The sequence below is a fragment of the Euprymna scolopes genome, chromosome 13 (genome assembly GCF_053919585.1).
Source record: "Euprymna scolopes isolate OS-2025 chromosome 13, ASM5391958v1, whole genome shotgun sequence".
Classification (NCBI taxonomy): domain Eukaryota; kingdom Metazoa; phylum Mollusca; class Cephalopoda; order Sepiida; family Sepiolidae; genus Euprymna; species Euprymna scolopes.
Window position 1 is genome coordinate 28,381,895 of NC_136494.1, and position 14,742 is coordinate 28,396,636.

The 14,742-nt window shown below is 31.7% G+C and overlaps 1 protein-coding gene across 1 annotated transcript in view; it reads left to right on the forward strand.

The window, feature by feature from the left end:
- Positions 1–2,788, forward strand: part of LOC145291960 (tRNA (guanine(27)-N(2))-dimethyltransferase-like) — a 91,702-nt gene extending 88,914 nt beyond the window's left edge. The window contains exon 8 of the mRNA XM_080137895.1: positions 2,529–2,788. Within this exon, the coding sequence (XP_079994021.1) occupies positions 2,529–2,730 (202 nt within the window). The 3' untranslated portion in view covers positions 2,731–2,788. The remainder of the gene's footprint in view (positions 1–2,528) is intronic.
- Positions 2,789–14,742: the final 11,954 nt, after the last annotated feature.

Consider the following 14,742-nt stretch of genomic DNA (forward strand, 5'->3'; position numbering starts at 1 on the left):
TGGGGGGGGGGGAGAGTAAATCGGAACAAAAAGGAAACTTAACGATAGCGATTTTAAAAATGGGGAGAAAAAAAAAGGGGGAGGTTGGTGGCAGGTAGGCTCGAACCTGGAGCGTTGAGGCCAATAGGCTGAGCCTGAACACCTGCGCTACGGCGACAGTAACAATGTAAGAGCGATTAAAAAGGGAATCAAGTCAACAAAGAGTAAGTGAAAAAGGTTTGATTGACAGATGGTCGCTTAATGAGGTCATCACGACGTAAGCAATGGCTATTCAGCAGTGAATATTTTTAGTGTGGGACAGTTTTTAATTGTTTTTTTTTTGGGGGGGGGAAGCAGATCCCCCGTTTATTATTAGGGGAGGAGTAATAAAGCAATTGTCTGATATGACGGTGAAGCCGACATTGACCAAACGTCTAGCTGTAAATTCAAATCAAGTTTGGCTTTTTTTTATTATTATACTGAAAAACGAAAGCAACACACGGCGATCCAAAAATGTGGAATATTTAACATTTCAAAGTCTGGCAAATTAAATAGACACCCCCCCCTCCCTGTTAAGTTGTAGATATTACGATTTAAAGGTTATATAAAAAGTTATAAGGAGCGAGCCAAGTGAGCAGCCCCCTGAAAAAAGCCTTTTATGGACATACACAAAAAGTGCACACACGTACATACACACACACACATTTTCGCTTTTATATATATATACTAGCGGGGGGTACCCGGCATTGCCCGGGTGTTTTGAGGTGTGTGTGTGGGATTGGGTAAATCAAAACTCCGGGGAGGGGGGTTTAAAATAAAAATATAGTATAGAAATTATGCCTGCGGGTGATGGTTGTACAACTCCGCCATTAATAATATTATAAATATTTGTATATTTAATAAAAAAAATATTAACGTTTGATCAGTATTATTTTTTATTTTATATTAAATAAATCGTAGATGTTAATAATAGAAATGGTGCTTATGTACTTGTGTTGCTATGCTGTTTTTTAAAACCGTATTTTCAAGTTAAATTCGAGTTTTTACAATATTTTTTAATCAAATTGTTAGGTGAAAGTACAAAATAGTTACAAAACTCGCTCATGTTAAGAATGGCTTTCTAAATACTAACTTTATTATTTTAGCATGGTAACATGAGTGCATAAGTTCCCCAAAAAAAGTAATATGGGGGGGGGGGAAGTAGAACACCTAAAAAAAAATTCCTCTCATATATTTAATGAAACCTACTTTTAATAGATAAGTTATTTCAGGAAAATATGATTATTTGATTTAAAATTAGGCCCCCCCCCACCCCCAAATGGACAAGACTGCAACCATCTTGGTTCGAAATTAAAAGCCGTAAAAGGAGTTAATATTTGAGATGAAATAAAACATTTAAAACTACTTAAAAACACCATATATATATATATATATATATATATATATATATATATTATATATCATTCAAACACAGTAGTTTTTGAATATATGATTATAAGTGGCAGTTTTAGTCATTTAAAGCTTCACCGCTCACTCATTTTTCGACCAAATTTCAAACAATTATTATAGTTTATAGATCACCTTCTCAGCTATACTGTGAAAAAAAATATTTTCAAGGGAATCACCACTTATCAAGGCCCAGAGGTCACTCGAGGACAAGGGTTAAAGAGTTTACAGTAGTCAAAAGGACAATATCATAGTAATCGTTGGAAGTGTAAATGTGGTAAATTGGATTACTTAAGGGGAATGGCTCGTCAAGAACTTGTTTACATTGGACTTGAAGACAACCATATTATAGTCAGCTGGAAAGCAGGAAAATGGGAGAGAGTTCCACAGGTGTGCAGTTCTAAGAAAGAAGCCTTGTTCATGAAATCTATGTTTAGCTTTAGGCACAGATAAAGAATGGGGGAAATTATTGATAGTGTTTCCAGCCAAAAGACTGTTTCTCATGAAGGGGAACCATAGATTGGAGCTAAAAGCACTTGCCATTAAAATAATGATAAAGCAGAGACAGGCTCGCAACGTCTCTTCTGTGAGAAAGAGGTTGCAGAGAAGAAAAAGGACATCTCCCAGGCTACTAAATCTATTCTGAATTCTGTCGAGGCAGGATAATGTCTTCCTAGCAGCTCCTGCCCAGATGTGACGGCAATATGTACCTGGTTCAAGAGAATTGCATCAGCAGGTAGATATCTACTGGATCGTTAGAAGGATCCCATCATTTTTCCAGCGAACCTGGCAACGGATTTGATGTACGTGTTCCATTTTAGATCAGGAGTAAAGGTCAAGCCCAGAAACTTGTCAAAACATGGAGTGTCCCCAAGACGAGAGCCATTCATTTCAATTGATGCCAGATGGGGATCAGAACATTGATGATGTAAAAGATAGAAGCTTAATGGTGAATTTGCATAGCTTCTTCCACCATTTCATCTTAATTTACTTCAGATCCGTTAAAGCATTGTATTGCCTTTTACAAATTAAAGTTTCTTTCATGTGTACGCGATAAACAGTGTTTCAAGCAATAACATTAACGTTTTATATTTGTTTTTCAGGTTGCCCAGAATGGTACACTTGTTACAACTTGATGGTTTTCGTGCAAGTCGTACAATGTTTGACACGTACGGCATTCGTACTAGTGCCACCCTGAAGCAGGTGTATGACACTTTATTGAAGAATTGCAAACAGGAAATTACTGCTGCTACTACTACTAATACAACTACTACTACCACTACTACAACAGCCGTAATGACATAGTCCGAGGAACTGTCCTCTTACTGTTGTGCAATAAAGAAAACGTTTTTTTTTTTTTTTATATATTCTACTTGTGTTATTTTTATTAATATTACTATTATGACCATGCTGATCCGAACAACGGAAATGCGATGATCCCTTGCTCTAGTTTTGACAAAAAAAAAAAAAAATAGAAATTTAGACTGCAAAAAAAAAAAAAAAAAAAATCAATTTTTATTTTTACAATTTCTTTTTTAGAAGAATTAAGTTAAAAAAACAACAAAAAGAAAAAAACAAAGAAAAGAGAAGGAAAAGATTTTTTTTTTTTTTTTTTTTTTTCTTCCTACTTGTTCTTCGAAAAATTGCATATCGAAAATAAGATGATCCCCTGCTATGGATTTTACAAAAAAAAACAAAAAAAAAAATTTAGATTGTAAGCAAAAAATTTTTTTTTCAAGAATTAAGTAAAAAAAAAAAAAAAAAAGAAAAAAAAGAAGAGAAAATAAATTTTTCTCTCTTCTCCTTTGTACTTATTCTTCAAAGAATTGTATATTGGTATATTTCTCTCTCTCTCTCTCTCTCTCATTTGTGACTTGATTTCCCATCCCCCCCCCCCGTTGATATTAATCATTGTATCATATTTCATTATTACATGACGCATGTCAACGTTGATGCTAACCTTTAGATTTTCAAAAACACATTAAAAAAAAAAATCTTTTAATAAAAAAAAAACTTATTCTTTGTCGCCCTTGCCACATCAGACGAAAAACAAACCCCGTTTTAAAAAAAAAAAAAAAAATTCTTTTTGACAAGTTTTTTTTTTTATTTTTAGACCCATCTTTTTGTTAAACAAATTTGTCTTTTTCAATTTATTTTGAACAATTAAAAAAAATTAATTTTAACAATTTTTTTTTATTTTTAGACCTGTTATGTTTTTTTTTTTTAACCCTTTATGACCTGAATTATGGATGTAAATGATTAAAAAATATGATACTTATACAGTTTAGTCAAGACATTAAAAAATGAAAATATCAGAAAAAGCTTATATTGTGCGTATCTGTTTTGGACTCAAGACCCAGAAAAAAAAATTTAATTTAATTTGATCGAGTAGTTTTTTTTTTTTTTTTTTTTTTACAGCGGAAAAAAACACGTTCTTATGAGAGCGCGTTGAAGTCAGCCATTGTAAAATTTGCTAAACACGCCACAGGGAGATAACTCCATGTAAAGCGCCGACACTCCCTCCCCATCTTTAATTCTAGCTTTTCTTCCTGAAAATCGAACCTTTTGCTCGGTATCATGACAAATTGTTTTTTCACTGTAAAAAAAAACAAAAAAAAAAAAATACTTGATGAAATTGAGTTAAATTTTTATTTTGTAGAACTTCGTTCCATAATGGATACGTACAATATAACCTGTTTTTCAATATTTTCATTTTTAATGTCTTGACTAAACTCTACAAGTACCAAAAATATTTATTGTTAATTTTAGATGGTGGCATACATGCAAGCAATGGACAATTGCAATCTGGAGGTATCTGGCATCAACCCGGATATTGAACTAATATGTACTGTGCGTGTTTGAATCAATTCCCATTTTATTTATGCTGTTATATTCATTTATTTACAACTGAACTAACTAGTTCAACCAGGTCATAAAGGCTTAATTGTCATTGAACAGTCTTTGTCTCTTTCAATTTTTTTTTTAACAATTAAAAAAAAATTATTTTGACAAATTAAAAATTTTTTTTAGACTTGTCATGTTTTTTAACAATGATTGAACAGTTTTTATTTGTCTCTTTTAATTTATTTTTTAACAATCATTTCCTGTTCAAGACTTTACTAAAGTATACTGTTTTGATGAAAAGTAAGAGTGGAATTCAATATCTCGTAAAAAAAATAAATGAAGCATCTTATTCAGATAATTTAGTAAAAAAAAAAAAAAAAAAAAAAAAATTGAAATAGTGAAAATAAAATGTTATTTTTTGCAAGTATATACTATTTTGGTACATATTTAGCATTACACTTAGTTTAAAAAAAAAAAAAAAAAAAAAAAAACCCAAAAACCTACAGAAAAATGTTTATGATATATGTACTCCTCATGGAACGAAGATGTCATATTTTTAAAAATTTGCATGAATTTTTTTTTTACATAGGCATCACCACTTATCAAGGCCAAGAGGCCACTCGAGGATAAAGGTTAAAGAGTGTACAGTAGAAATTGGACAATATAGTAACCGTTAGTAATGGAGATTTGGTAAATTTGTTAACTTATATGGAATGGCTCATCAAAAACTTGTTTACGTTAGACTTGAAGACAACCATATTGTAGTCAGCTGGAAAGCAGAAAAACGGAAGACAATTCCATAGGCGTGCAGTTCTAAGAAAGAAGCTTTTCTCATGGAATCTACGTTTAAGTTTAGGCACAGATAAAGAGTGGAGGAAATTATTGATAGTGTTTTTTGCTAGACGAGTGTTTCTTGTGAAAGTTTGGTGAGGGGGACCATAGAATCGAGCTCAGTCAAACACTTGCCATGAAAATACAGATAAAGCAGAGACAAACTCGCAACATCTCTTCTGTGAGAATTGATCAAATATTTTTTTTTTTTTAAGAAAATCCAAATTTATGATTTTTAGTGATTAAAGTTTTAAATTGAAATATATTTATAAGCCAATAGAATGCAGAGATTTTTTTCATAAAATAAACAAATATTTATTAATTTATTTAAAATTAGCCTGTGTTGTGCAAAAAAAAAGAACGAACGTGGTAGTAGACAGGTACCGCGAAGGAGGAAAAAGACGTGAAAATAAATGTGATGTCTTTGCCATTGCGTCAATCGCCAAACTGGACGTGACATAGGTTTAAATTAAGGCTAGTCAATTGAAAAGAGGAAATAACTTTCGAAAATATCGGCAAAAAGAGTGACCCCCTCCTTGTAGAAAAGTGCCTAGTTGAGGGTGAAGGAATTAATGTTTTTGGCCAATTTTTCGATATTTATCATCCGAAGGTTCAAGCTTAAAAACGATACCAATCTCGTGAAAATTCGTTGCCTCTTTCGAAAGTTTTAGGCAGCCATACAAACATACATACACACATACATTTAAACAGATTGGTGAGATTTATATTATAGACTAGCGGGGGCACCCGGCGTTGCCCGGGTGTTTGGAGGTGTGTGTGCTTGTAAATAAAAAAGAAACCGGGGCGAAGTTTGAAAATAAAATGTCAAAAAAACATGAACCGTATGGCCAGCCAGAATAAGTTACTGAAAGATGTTTGAATTTATTTAAGAACCAAATTAACAGGTGCCCGCATGGAAGTCGTAGAGCGTTACGACGACGACGTAAGCAATAGCTATTCAGCAAATGAAGTCAATGACCAGGTTTGTTTGTTATAAGCGAAGTAAAAAATGAAAACATAAAAACGAACGTTAAAACTTAAGCGGGGGGTGGGGGTAATCAAAACATCAAAAAAACAAAAAAACACTAACTTAAGGCAAACGAACGATGTTAAATGTAAAATCGAAAAAACAAAAAAGAAAACAGAAAAACGAATGTTAAAACCAAAAAAAAAACGTGAAAAATGGCTTAAATAAGCCTGTTTTGGTATTAAAATTTAAAAAATCGGTAGGTCCCCGGGTGTTTTTGGGTGTCGCTAAGAATAAGCGAAGTAAAAAAAAAAAAACCCAGAAAAACGAATGTTACGTGAAAAATGGCTTAAATAACACTGGTTCAATATTTAAATTTAAAAAATCGAAATAAAAAAGCAAAAGACATTCGAACCCAAAACGTTTAGATAATGAACCAACGCGCTAAACAACTGAGCTAACACGACGTACATGAAATTTAGTCAGTTCTTCAACTACTTAAAGTAAATCAGGTCATGATGTCATCTAATTCATGCGTAGAACCGGTCGTCGTTACGAGAGGACGGTTTTTGTTGACCCCCCTCCCTCCATCGATAATTGTTGATTTCGGGGTGAAAAAAATTAACGTTTTTGGCCAATTTTTTGATATTTTTCGGGCAAAGGATGGAGCTTCAATATGATACCGAGTTTGTGAATTTTTATCGTGTCTGTCAAAAGTTTTTAGCAGACACATACAAACATGCAAACATACGTACATACATACATACACACATTTTCGCTTTTATATATATAGATGAAAATTTTTCAGTGTTAAACATCTTTCTTAGGATTTTTTGCTCTTTCTCTATTTTTTTATACCCTCTATTTCTTTCATTTTAACACTATGCGACAATGAAAAATGAAAAATATATCCTGAGGAAGGCGTTTAACATAAAAAAATTTTGATTTTTAGAACAAATAATATTTGTTTTAAATATAAAAAAATAATCTGTTATATTGGTTTATAAACATATTCCAATTTAAATTTTAAACAATGCTTATATCACGGGAACACAATCTAAATAAAAAAAAGTTTGAATTTTTTTGAATACAAACAAAATCTCTGGTGTCGAATTAAAGTGTTGCCTTTGAATTTTGGCAAAATTTAAAACTATGGCTGCTTCTGGCCTCCTCCTCGCTTCCTCATAAAATTGGAGTTTGATAATTAAAAAAAGCTATGCAAATTTTGGAATATGATTTCTTTCTGTGACAAGTATGTACATCATGAAGATTTTTCTGTTTTATTTTTTTTAAAAAATAAATGTAATTCTAAGTAAGCACCAATATTTTAAATCGGTTATTCCTTAGTTATCTCCCTTTTTTGTCCATTGCTGTTTTCTGTAAATTATCCACAATAGAAACCGGAAGTCAAAAAGAGCAGGTAACAACCATCATTTAGCAAAATTAAGTTTTTTTTTTTTTTTTTTTTTAAATAAAATTTTGATTTGGAATTATCCAGACTGTTTTCAAGATGGCGTCATTTATACATCTAGGTGGAGTGTTTCCTTACAGCATTTAAAATACCGGTACTTGTACAGTTTAATCAAGATATTAAAAAAAATGAAAATATCGAAGAAAGGTTATATTGCATGTATCCATTTTGAACTGAAGATCTCAGAAAAAAAATTTCATTTAATTTGATCAAGTAGTTTTTAAAAAATTTTTTTTTTACAGCGGAAAAACATGTTTTTATGAGAGCACATTGAAGTCAGCCATTATGGAAATTTTTAGCACGCCACGGGGAGATAACTTCATGTAAAGTGCCGGCACTCCCTCCCCATCTTTATTACAAGCTTTTCTTCCTAAAAATCGAACTTTTTGCTCGGTCTCATAACAAATTGTTTTTTCGCTGTAAAAAAAAAATTAAAAAAAACAAACAAAAAAACTACTTGATGAAATTAAGTGAATTTTATTTCGTAGAACTTCGTTCCATAACGGATACGTACAATATAAACTTTTTTTTTCGATATTTTCATTTTTTAATGTCTTGATTAAACTGTACAAGTACCAAAATACCTAACTAGTCATCCATTTAGGTATCAACCAGGTCCAACATTGATTAACTTTGATCATCTGGTGGCATCAGATCAGGTTGTCTGAAGATATTGGCTTACTGAGACGAGATGCACCTAACATTGATGCTTATTATGTTCCACAAAACAACAACCCACCTTTTCCCATTTTTCCTTCTTCCCATTTCCCCTTTCCCTTTATATCTCTTCCATTTCCTGACTGGTTTCCTAACTTAAAATGTACCAAAGATTAATTCTGTAACCCTTTTAGGAAACAAAAACGATAAAATCCACTATAAAACAATTAAACTAAACACTATAAACTAGCGATTGAAGATACAAAGAGCTTGAAGAATAAAAACTTTCTACAAAATAACCGAATGCAACATGAATACTATTTCCAAAATTTACTGGATTCGCCATTAAATAACCCAAAAAGGGTTGATATGTAAAACAAACCAAACCAAATTTTGATCATCTGACAGAAATTGGTTTGTTGATAGGATTAAATTATAAATATATTTCTTGTAGACTCATACTAATCTCAGAAGTGGGCTGTCTTCATTAGATTAATAAAAATAAATTTCACAACCTTGGTTAAATGCATGAATTATACAGGATGTCTTAAAATGAAGGAAAAAAAGTTTGCCGCTTGTCCAGACCCCCCCCCCCCCGCCAAAAAAAAAATCCGAACGAAAAGTAAAAAAAAAACTGTATGATGTATGTACCTGTGATGCAAAAAAAAAAAAAAAAAAAAATATTCTATGCTGTGTACTCCTTCCTCAAAAAAAAAAAAAAAAAAATTCAATTTTTATTTAAAATAAACAAAAATTTGAATCCAATCCGAGATGCTTCAGGAAATGCTACAAAAGTTTTTAGTAAAATTCTTTTATTAAAAAAAAACAAAACAAAAAACAAACTTTCTTTCGTTTTAATTTTTTTAACACTTTAAAATTTCTTTAATTCATTTATTATTTAATTCATTATTGAGATGAATATTATTTATTGCGGACTATTATCTCCATCTTTCTTAGTTGTTGTTTCACGATGTTTCGGCCAACTATTCCTCTGGCCTTCGTCAGGTGTTAATCGCGACGGGATAAGAACTCCGAATCTCCTAACTGCATCCTCAGCAACTACTGCCTTCCATAGTTGTCTCACTATGATTTGGGCCAAGTAAGCCTTTGATTCAACGTCTCTACGGTTCCAAGTGAGAATTATTTGAAGATAGCGGTTTCAATCCTACCCAAAGTCGGCCAGAGGCTTACTTGGCCCAAATCATAGTGAGACGACAACTATGGAAGGCAGTAATTGCTGAGGATGCAGTTAGGAGATTCGGAGTTCTTATCCTGTCGCAGTTACCACCTGACGAAGGCCAGAGGAATAGTTGGCCGAAACATCGTGAAACAACAACTAAGAAAGATGAGGATAAAAGTCCGCAATAAATAAATAAATTCTTTAATTCACTTTTTCATACGACAATTTGTGCCGCTAAACCAACGCAAAACATTACAAGATCATTAATAAAAAAAAAAGCTGCTATTTGGGCTCGACAATGAATTTTCTAGAAAAGTATGCAACGTAAATTGCAGAGTGAAATGTTATGTTTATTAAACAAGTTCAACGATTTTTTGATGAAACAAAGTTTATAACATTAGGTAAAAGTGTTCTTGCGATCCAACTAAAGATATCTTTTAAAAGTTGATTTTTAAAGGCATTCACCTCTGTTTTTAACAAATATTACATTTAAAATTATCGCTGATAAGTAGTTTTTGACATTAAGACCTGTTTCCTTAATGGCTTTCATCTTGTTTTTGCTGAATGCACGATGGCAGACAATTCATTGTCAAGCCCAAATATCAGCGTTTTTTTTTTTTTTTTTTTTTACAGGGGGGGGGTCACCACTTATCAAGGCCTGAAGGCCACTCAGGGATAAGGGTTATTGCGTGTACAGTAATCAATGAGATAGTATTGTAGTAATCATTAGTATTGGGGGTTTTGATAGTGTTTTACTTAAGGGGGCGGTTTGTCAGGAGTTTGTTTATGTTGGACTTGAAGACGTCTAAGTTGTAGTCAGGTGGGAAACAGGCAAACGGCAGAGAGTTCCACTGGCGCGCAGTTCTAAGAAAGAAGCTTTTGTAATGTTAAATGTTTTGTGGTGGTTTAGCGTCCCAAATTGTCATATGAAAAAATGAATTAAAGAAATTTTAAACTGTTAATACAAAAAATGAAAATAAAAGAAATTTTTTATTTTATTTTATTTTTTTAATTAAAGAATTGTACTAAAAACTTGTGGTATTTCCTGAAGAATTTTAGATTGGGTTCGAATTTTTGTTTCTTTTAATTAAAAATTAAAATTATTATTTTTTTTTACAGGAACTAATAAGAAAAAAAAAACGAACATGAAATAGGGAGCTGAAGTGGCCAAAATGTAAGTGCACGGTAAAGTCTTGGTAAAATAGAGTTAACTCCCTCAGATTAGTGACGGCATATAAAACAGCCAAACAGACTTTCTCTCATCTATAGACAAGGGGAGATAACACAATTGTCTTAATTCAGAGATTAACATAGTACACCAAACAATCATGTAAATTGATTAAGTAATTTTTTAGCAAATTTAAGAAATTTTTTTTTTTTTTTTAAATCTTGATTTGGAGTTATCTTCCTGGTTCTTTCAAACTGTTTTCAAGATGGTTTCATGTGATTGTCACTCGTAATTTAGTCATAAAGTTGATTTACTTTTTGTAAAAATAAAACTACTTGATCCGTTCATGTGACTTTTAGTGTACAATCTTTTGTTTCCATCATGGGTATGTACACCGTACAGATATTAAATTTTTTTTTTTTTCATGGAGAGGGGGGGGGGGATTCTGGATAAGCACTGTAAGTTTTTAGTGCTTAATTTGCATTTTTTTGCTTCAATATATTTCGGAAATATGTATATGATCCAAGAGTACTATTCAAGAGGTTTTCAAGAATGCATATATTGAACAAACAAAACTGAAGGCTTCCAAAACTTTTGGTGCCAGTCTACATGAACAAACAAGGTTTTCAGCTTAAAAAAAAAAAACTGACTGGGTGGGATCTTTCTATCGATCCAGTAGATATCTCACTGCTGATGCTATTCTCTATCTATATAAGAGCCAGGTACGTCCAAGGATGGAATACTGTTGCCACATCTGGGCAGGAGCTGCTAGAAAGGACTTGTCCTGCCTTGATAGAGTTCAAAATAGACTTCGTAGCCTCGTAGGAGATGTCCTTTTCTCCTCCTTGCAACCTCTATCTCACAGAAGAGATGTTGCGAGTTTGTCTCTGATGTATCGTTATTTTCATGGAAAGTGTTCAACTGAGCTTCAATCTATGGCCCCCCCCCTCGCCAAACTTTCACAAGAAACACTCGTCTAGCTGTAAACACTATCAATAATTTCCTCCACTCTTTATCTGTGCCTAAACCTAAACGTAGATTCCATGAACAAAGCTTCTTTCTTAGAACTGCACGCCTGTGGAATTGTCTTCCGTTTTCCTGCTTTCCGACTGACTACAATATGGTTGTGTTCAAGTCTAAAGTAAATAAGTTCTTGATGAGCCGTTCCATATAAGTTATCAAATTTACCAAATTTTCATTACTAATGATTACTATATTGACCAATTTCTACTGTACACTCTTTAACCCTTATCCTTGAGTGGCCTCTGGGCCTTGATAATGTGGTGATGCCTTTGTAAAAAAAAAAAAAAAAATAAATAAAATAAACCGGAAGAAGGGAGGAGAATACAAAGACTGAAAAAATCAAATAAATTCACTGCATCTTGAACGAAAGCTGACCAGGCCAGGCGATTCATCACCAACGCTGAGACTATCGACAACCAGTAACGGTTTCAACAGCAAACATCATAGATTGTCGGACCCAGAATCGCATTCTGCATTTTGTCTTTTTTCCGTTTTCAATTTGTAACTCGTAAATAATTAACGTATCTTGAACTTAAGCATTTCTGTTTAATTAATATTTTTGTGCTGTGTTTAAAAAATCTGCAAAGAGAAATTCGATGATATTGAATGTAGAGATCAAAATATTGAATTTCAAGTAAAAGAAATGGTATCTATGTAATTGCCATGCCGCAAATAGTAACATATCCAAAAATTACAAAAAACGATAAAGTAGATAATTATTAATGAAAAAAAAAAGAAGAAATTTGTGAAATGAAGCAAAATCACTATATTATGTTTACTAAAAAAAAGAGAGATAAATTGATAGAAGGGATAGTCAAGTTCTGTTGCTTACGTCACGTGATGAACATAATTAAAAATTTGGACAACTTTTATTCCCCCATATAAACTTTATTGAAAGCTGTTATCATTAATGATTATTTATCTACCTTATCGTTTTCTCTCATTTTGGAACATGTTACTATTTAGGACATTACAATTATGTAGGTATTATTTGTTTTACCTGAAAGTCAATTTTTCGAGTTTCGTTCATTTACTGAAGAAGCACTAGAAATTTTATGATCCTTTTATATCCTGCAATTCGTTGAGTTAAAAGTTTTTGTATGAACGGGATGTGGTGGCTTTTTTATTTATTTATTTATTATTATTATTATTATTTGTGTTTGATTTTTCTGTTGGAACAAAAAAAACAAAAAAACAAAAAATACAACGCACATAAACATTTTGCTAGAGCAAATTTATTGGATAAATTTGTTAAAATATGTATAATTATTTTTTGAATAAAATAAAACAAAAAACAAACGGTGCTTCTTTACAGCTAAATATGTCCTGTTATGCAAAAACCATATTACTTGAATAATTACCATCTCAAAAATATATAAAAATTAGGAAATTTGATCCAGTAGATATTTTTGAAACTTAGAAGTAATTTTTACAGAAAATTGTATATTTTATCGTTTTCTTCATACCTATTGTCAGAAAAAAATTAAACATCCAATGTAGCAGCAAATCCTGGGAGCATCAACCCAAAAGAACAGTTGGAAATGACTTATATACCATACATTATGACCATGTAATTTGTACAGCCACCTATTTTGAAAATGCTGCTGTGAAACCTGACTTAGTTATATGGAATAAGTCAGAGAGAGTGGCGATCTTGGTTGAAGTGAGTGTCCCTAATGATGGAGGTCTGAACACAGGTGAATAGGAGAAATAGACCAAATACCAAGGTCTCATGTTTGGTATGAAAAGAAACTGGAATCTTAGGGAGATATCAATCATACCAGCTATTATAGGTGCTACAAAGCTTATGAAGAAGAACCTGAAGTTTTACCTAACTAATATTCCTAGTGAACCAAGTGCAAAAAAAATCCAGACAATTGCACTTAAGGGAACAACGAGAATACTAAAAAGAGCTCTCGGTGTGTTTCAATAAAAAGCAGGACAATATTGGCAGTTGGTTTGGCTGCCCCATACCCAACGTTACAATCTTCAAAGGAAGAAAATTAAAAAAAAATAAAAAGTGTAATTGAATTATCTCCCTTGTCTTTTTTCTTGAAAACCGTGCAACATTGATGGTGGCTATCAATTCTTACTATAAATATCTGTGCATTAAAAAAAAACAAACAAACAAAACAAAACAACAACAACAACAACAACAACAAAAACACAAGAAAACTAATAGTAGATGTTCTCAATCAAATTTCGTAATTTTTTTTTATATGTTTGGTATTTTCGGGATGAGAATTAGTTAAGTGATATTGTTTTTATTTAAAAGGACATATTTAAAAAAAAAATTACCGCTGTAGTCTAACTTTAACAAGCACCAAATAAACAAACTTTAATGTACAAAGGTAAGCTAATATGTGTTAAAAATTATCTTTTCAACTGAATAATTAAGCATATACATATATTTGTTAATGTGATTTGATGAAACCGTGCATATTGCTGAATTCCATAAGGAGAATTAATAGATTAGGCATAACGCAGTTAATTCCCTTATGCTTTTAATTTGCTCAATGTGAATTCACTTGCAGAAAGAACTTCCAAAAAGAAAAAGAAAAAAAAAAAAAAAAAAAGAAAAAGAAAAAAAAAAGAAAAAGAAAAAAGTGGCATCATTATATAAACATTTTTATCGATTAATAAAATCTTGTTTTGTATTGCGGACTCTTTCTTCTGAATGCATTCTATTTAAAACGAGTAATAACTTACCGGAATTGCCCGGGAATCTATTTACTTCCATTTTTGTTTTGTATTTTTTTAACTGTCTTTTTTTTTTATTATCTGGATAGTTTTCATCTTGAGTGTTATTTTCACAGCGTTTTTAGCAGATGTAACCTTTCACTTTTTTTCAGGTGTCTCTTGTAAAAAATTTGGAGATATTTCCAGTGCTCTATATAATGTGTGTGATCGTTTATGTATGTTCATGTTTATTTAATTTATTTATTTGTTTGTTTTCTATTGTTATTGTTAGTTTTAAAGCTATTTTGTATCGCTATCCTAGAGTAAGTTTTATATATATAATGTATATGTGCATGTATGTATGTGTGTACACATAGGTATATTTATATGTATAAAATGTATATATATATGTATAAAAAAAAAAAAAAGGAGAACGTCTACCTAAAACCACTAACCTAGTTCTAAAACAGATCCTTTGTTTGATAAAATGCATGCCC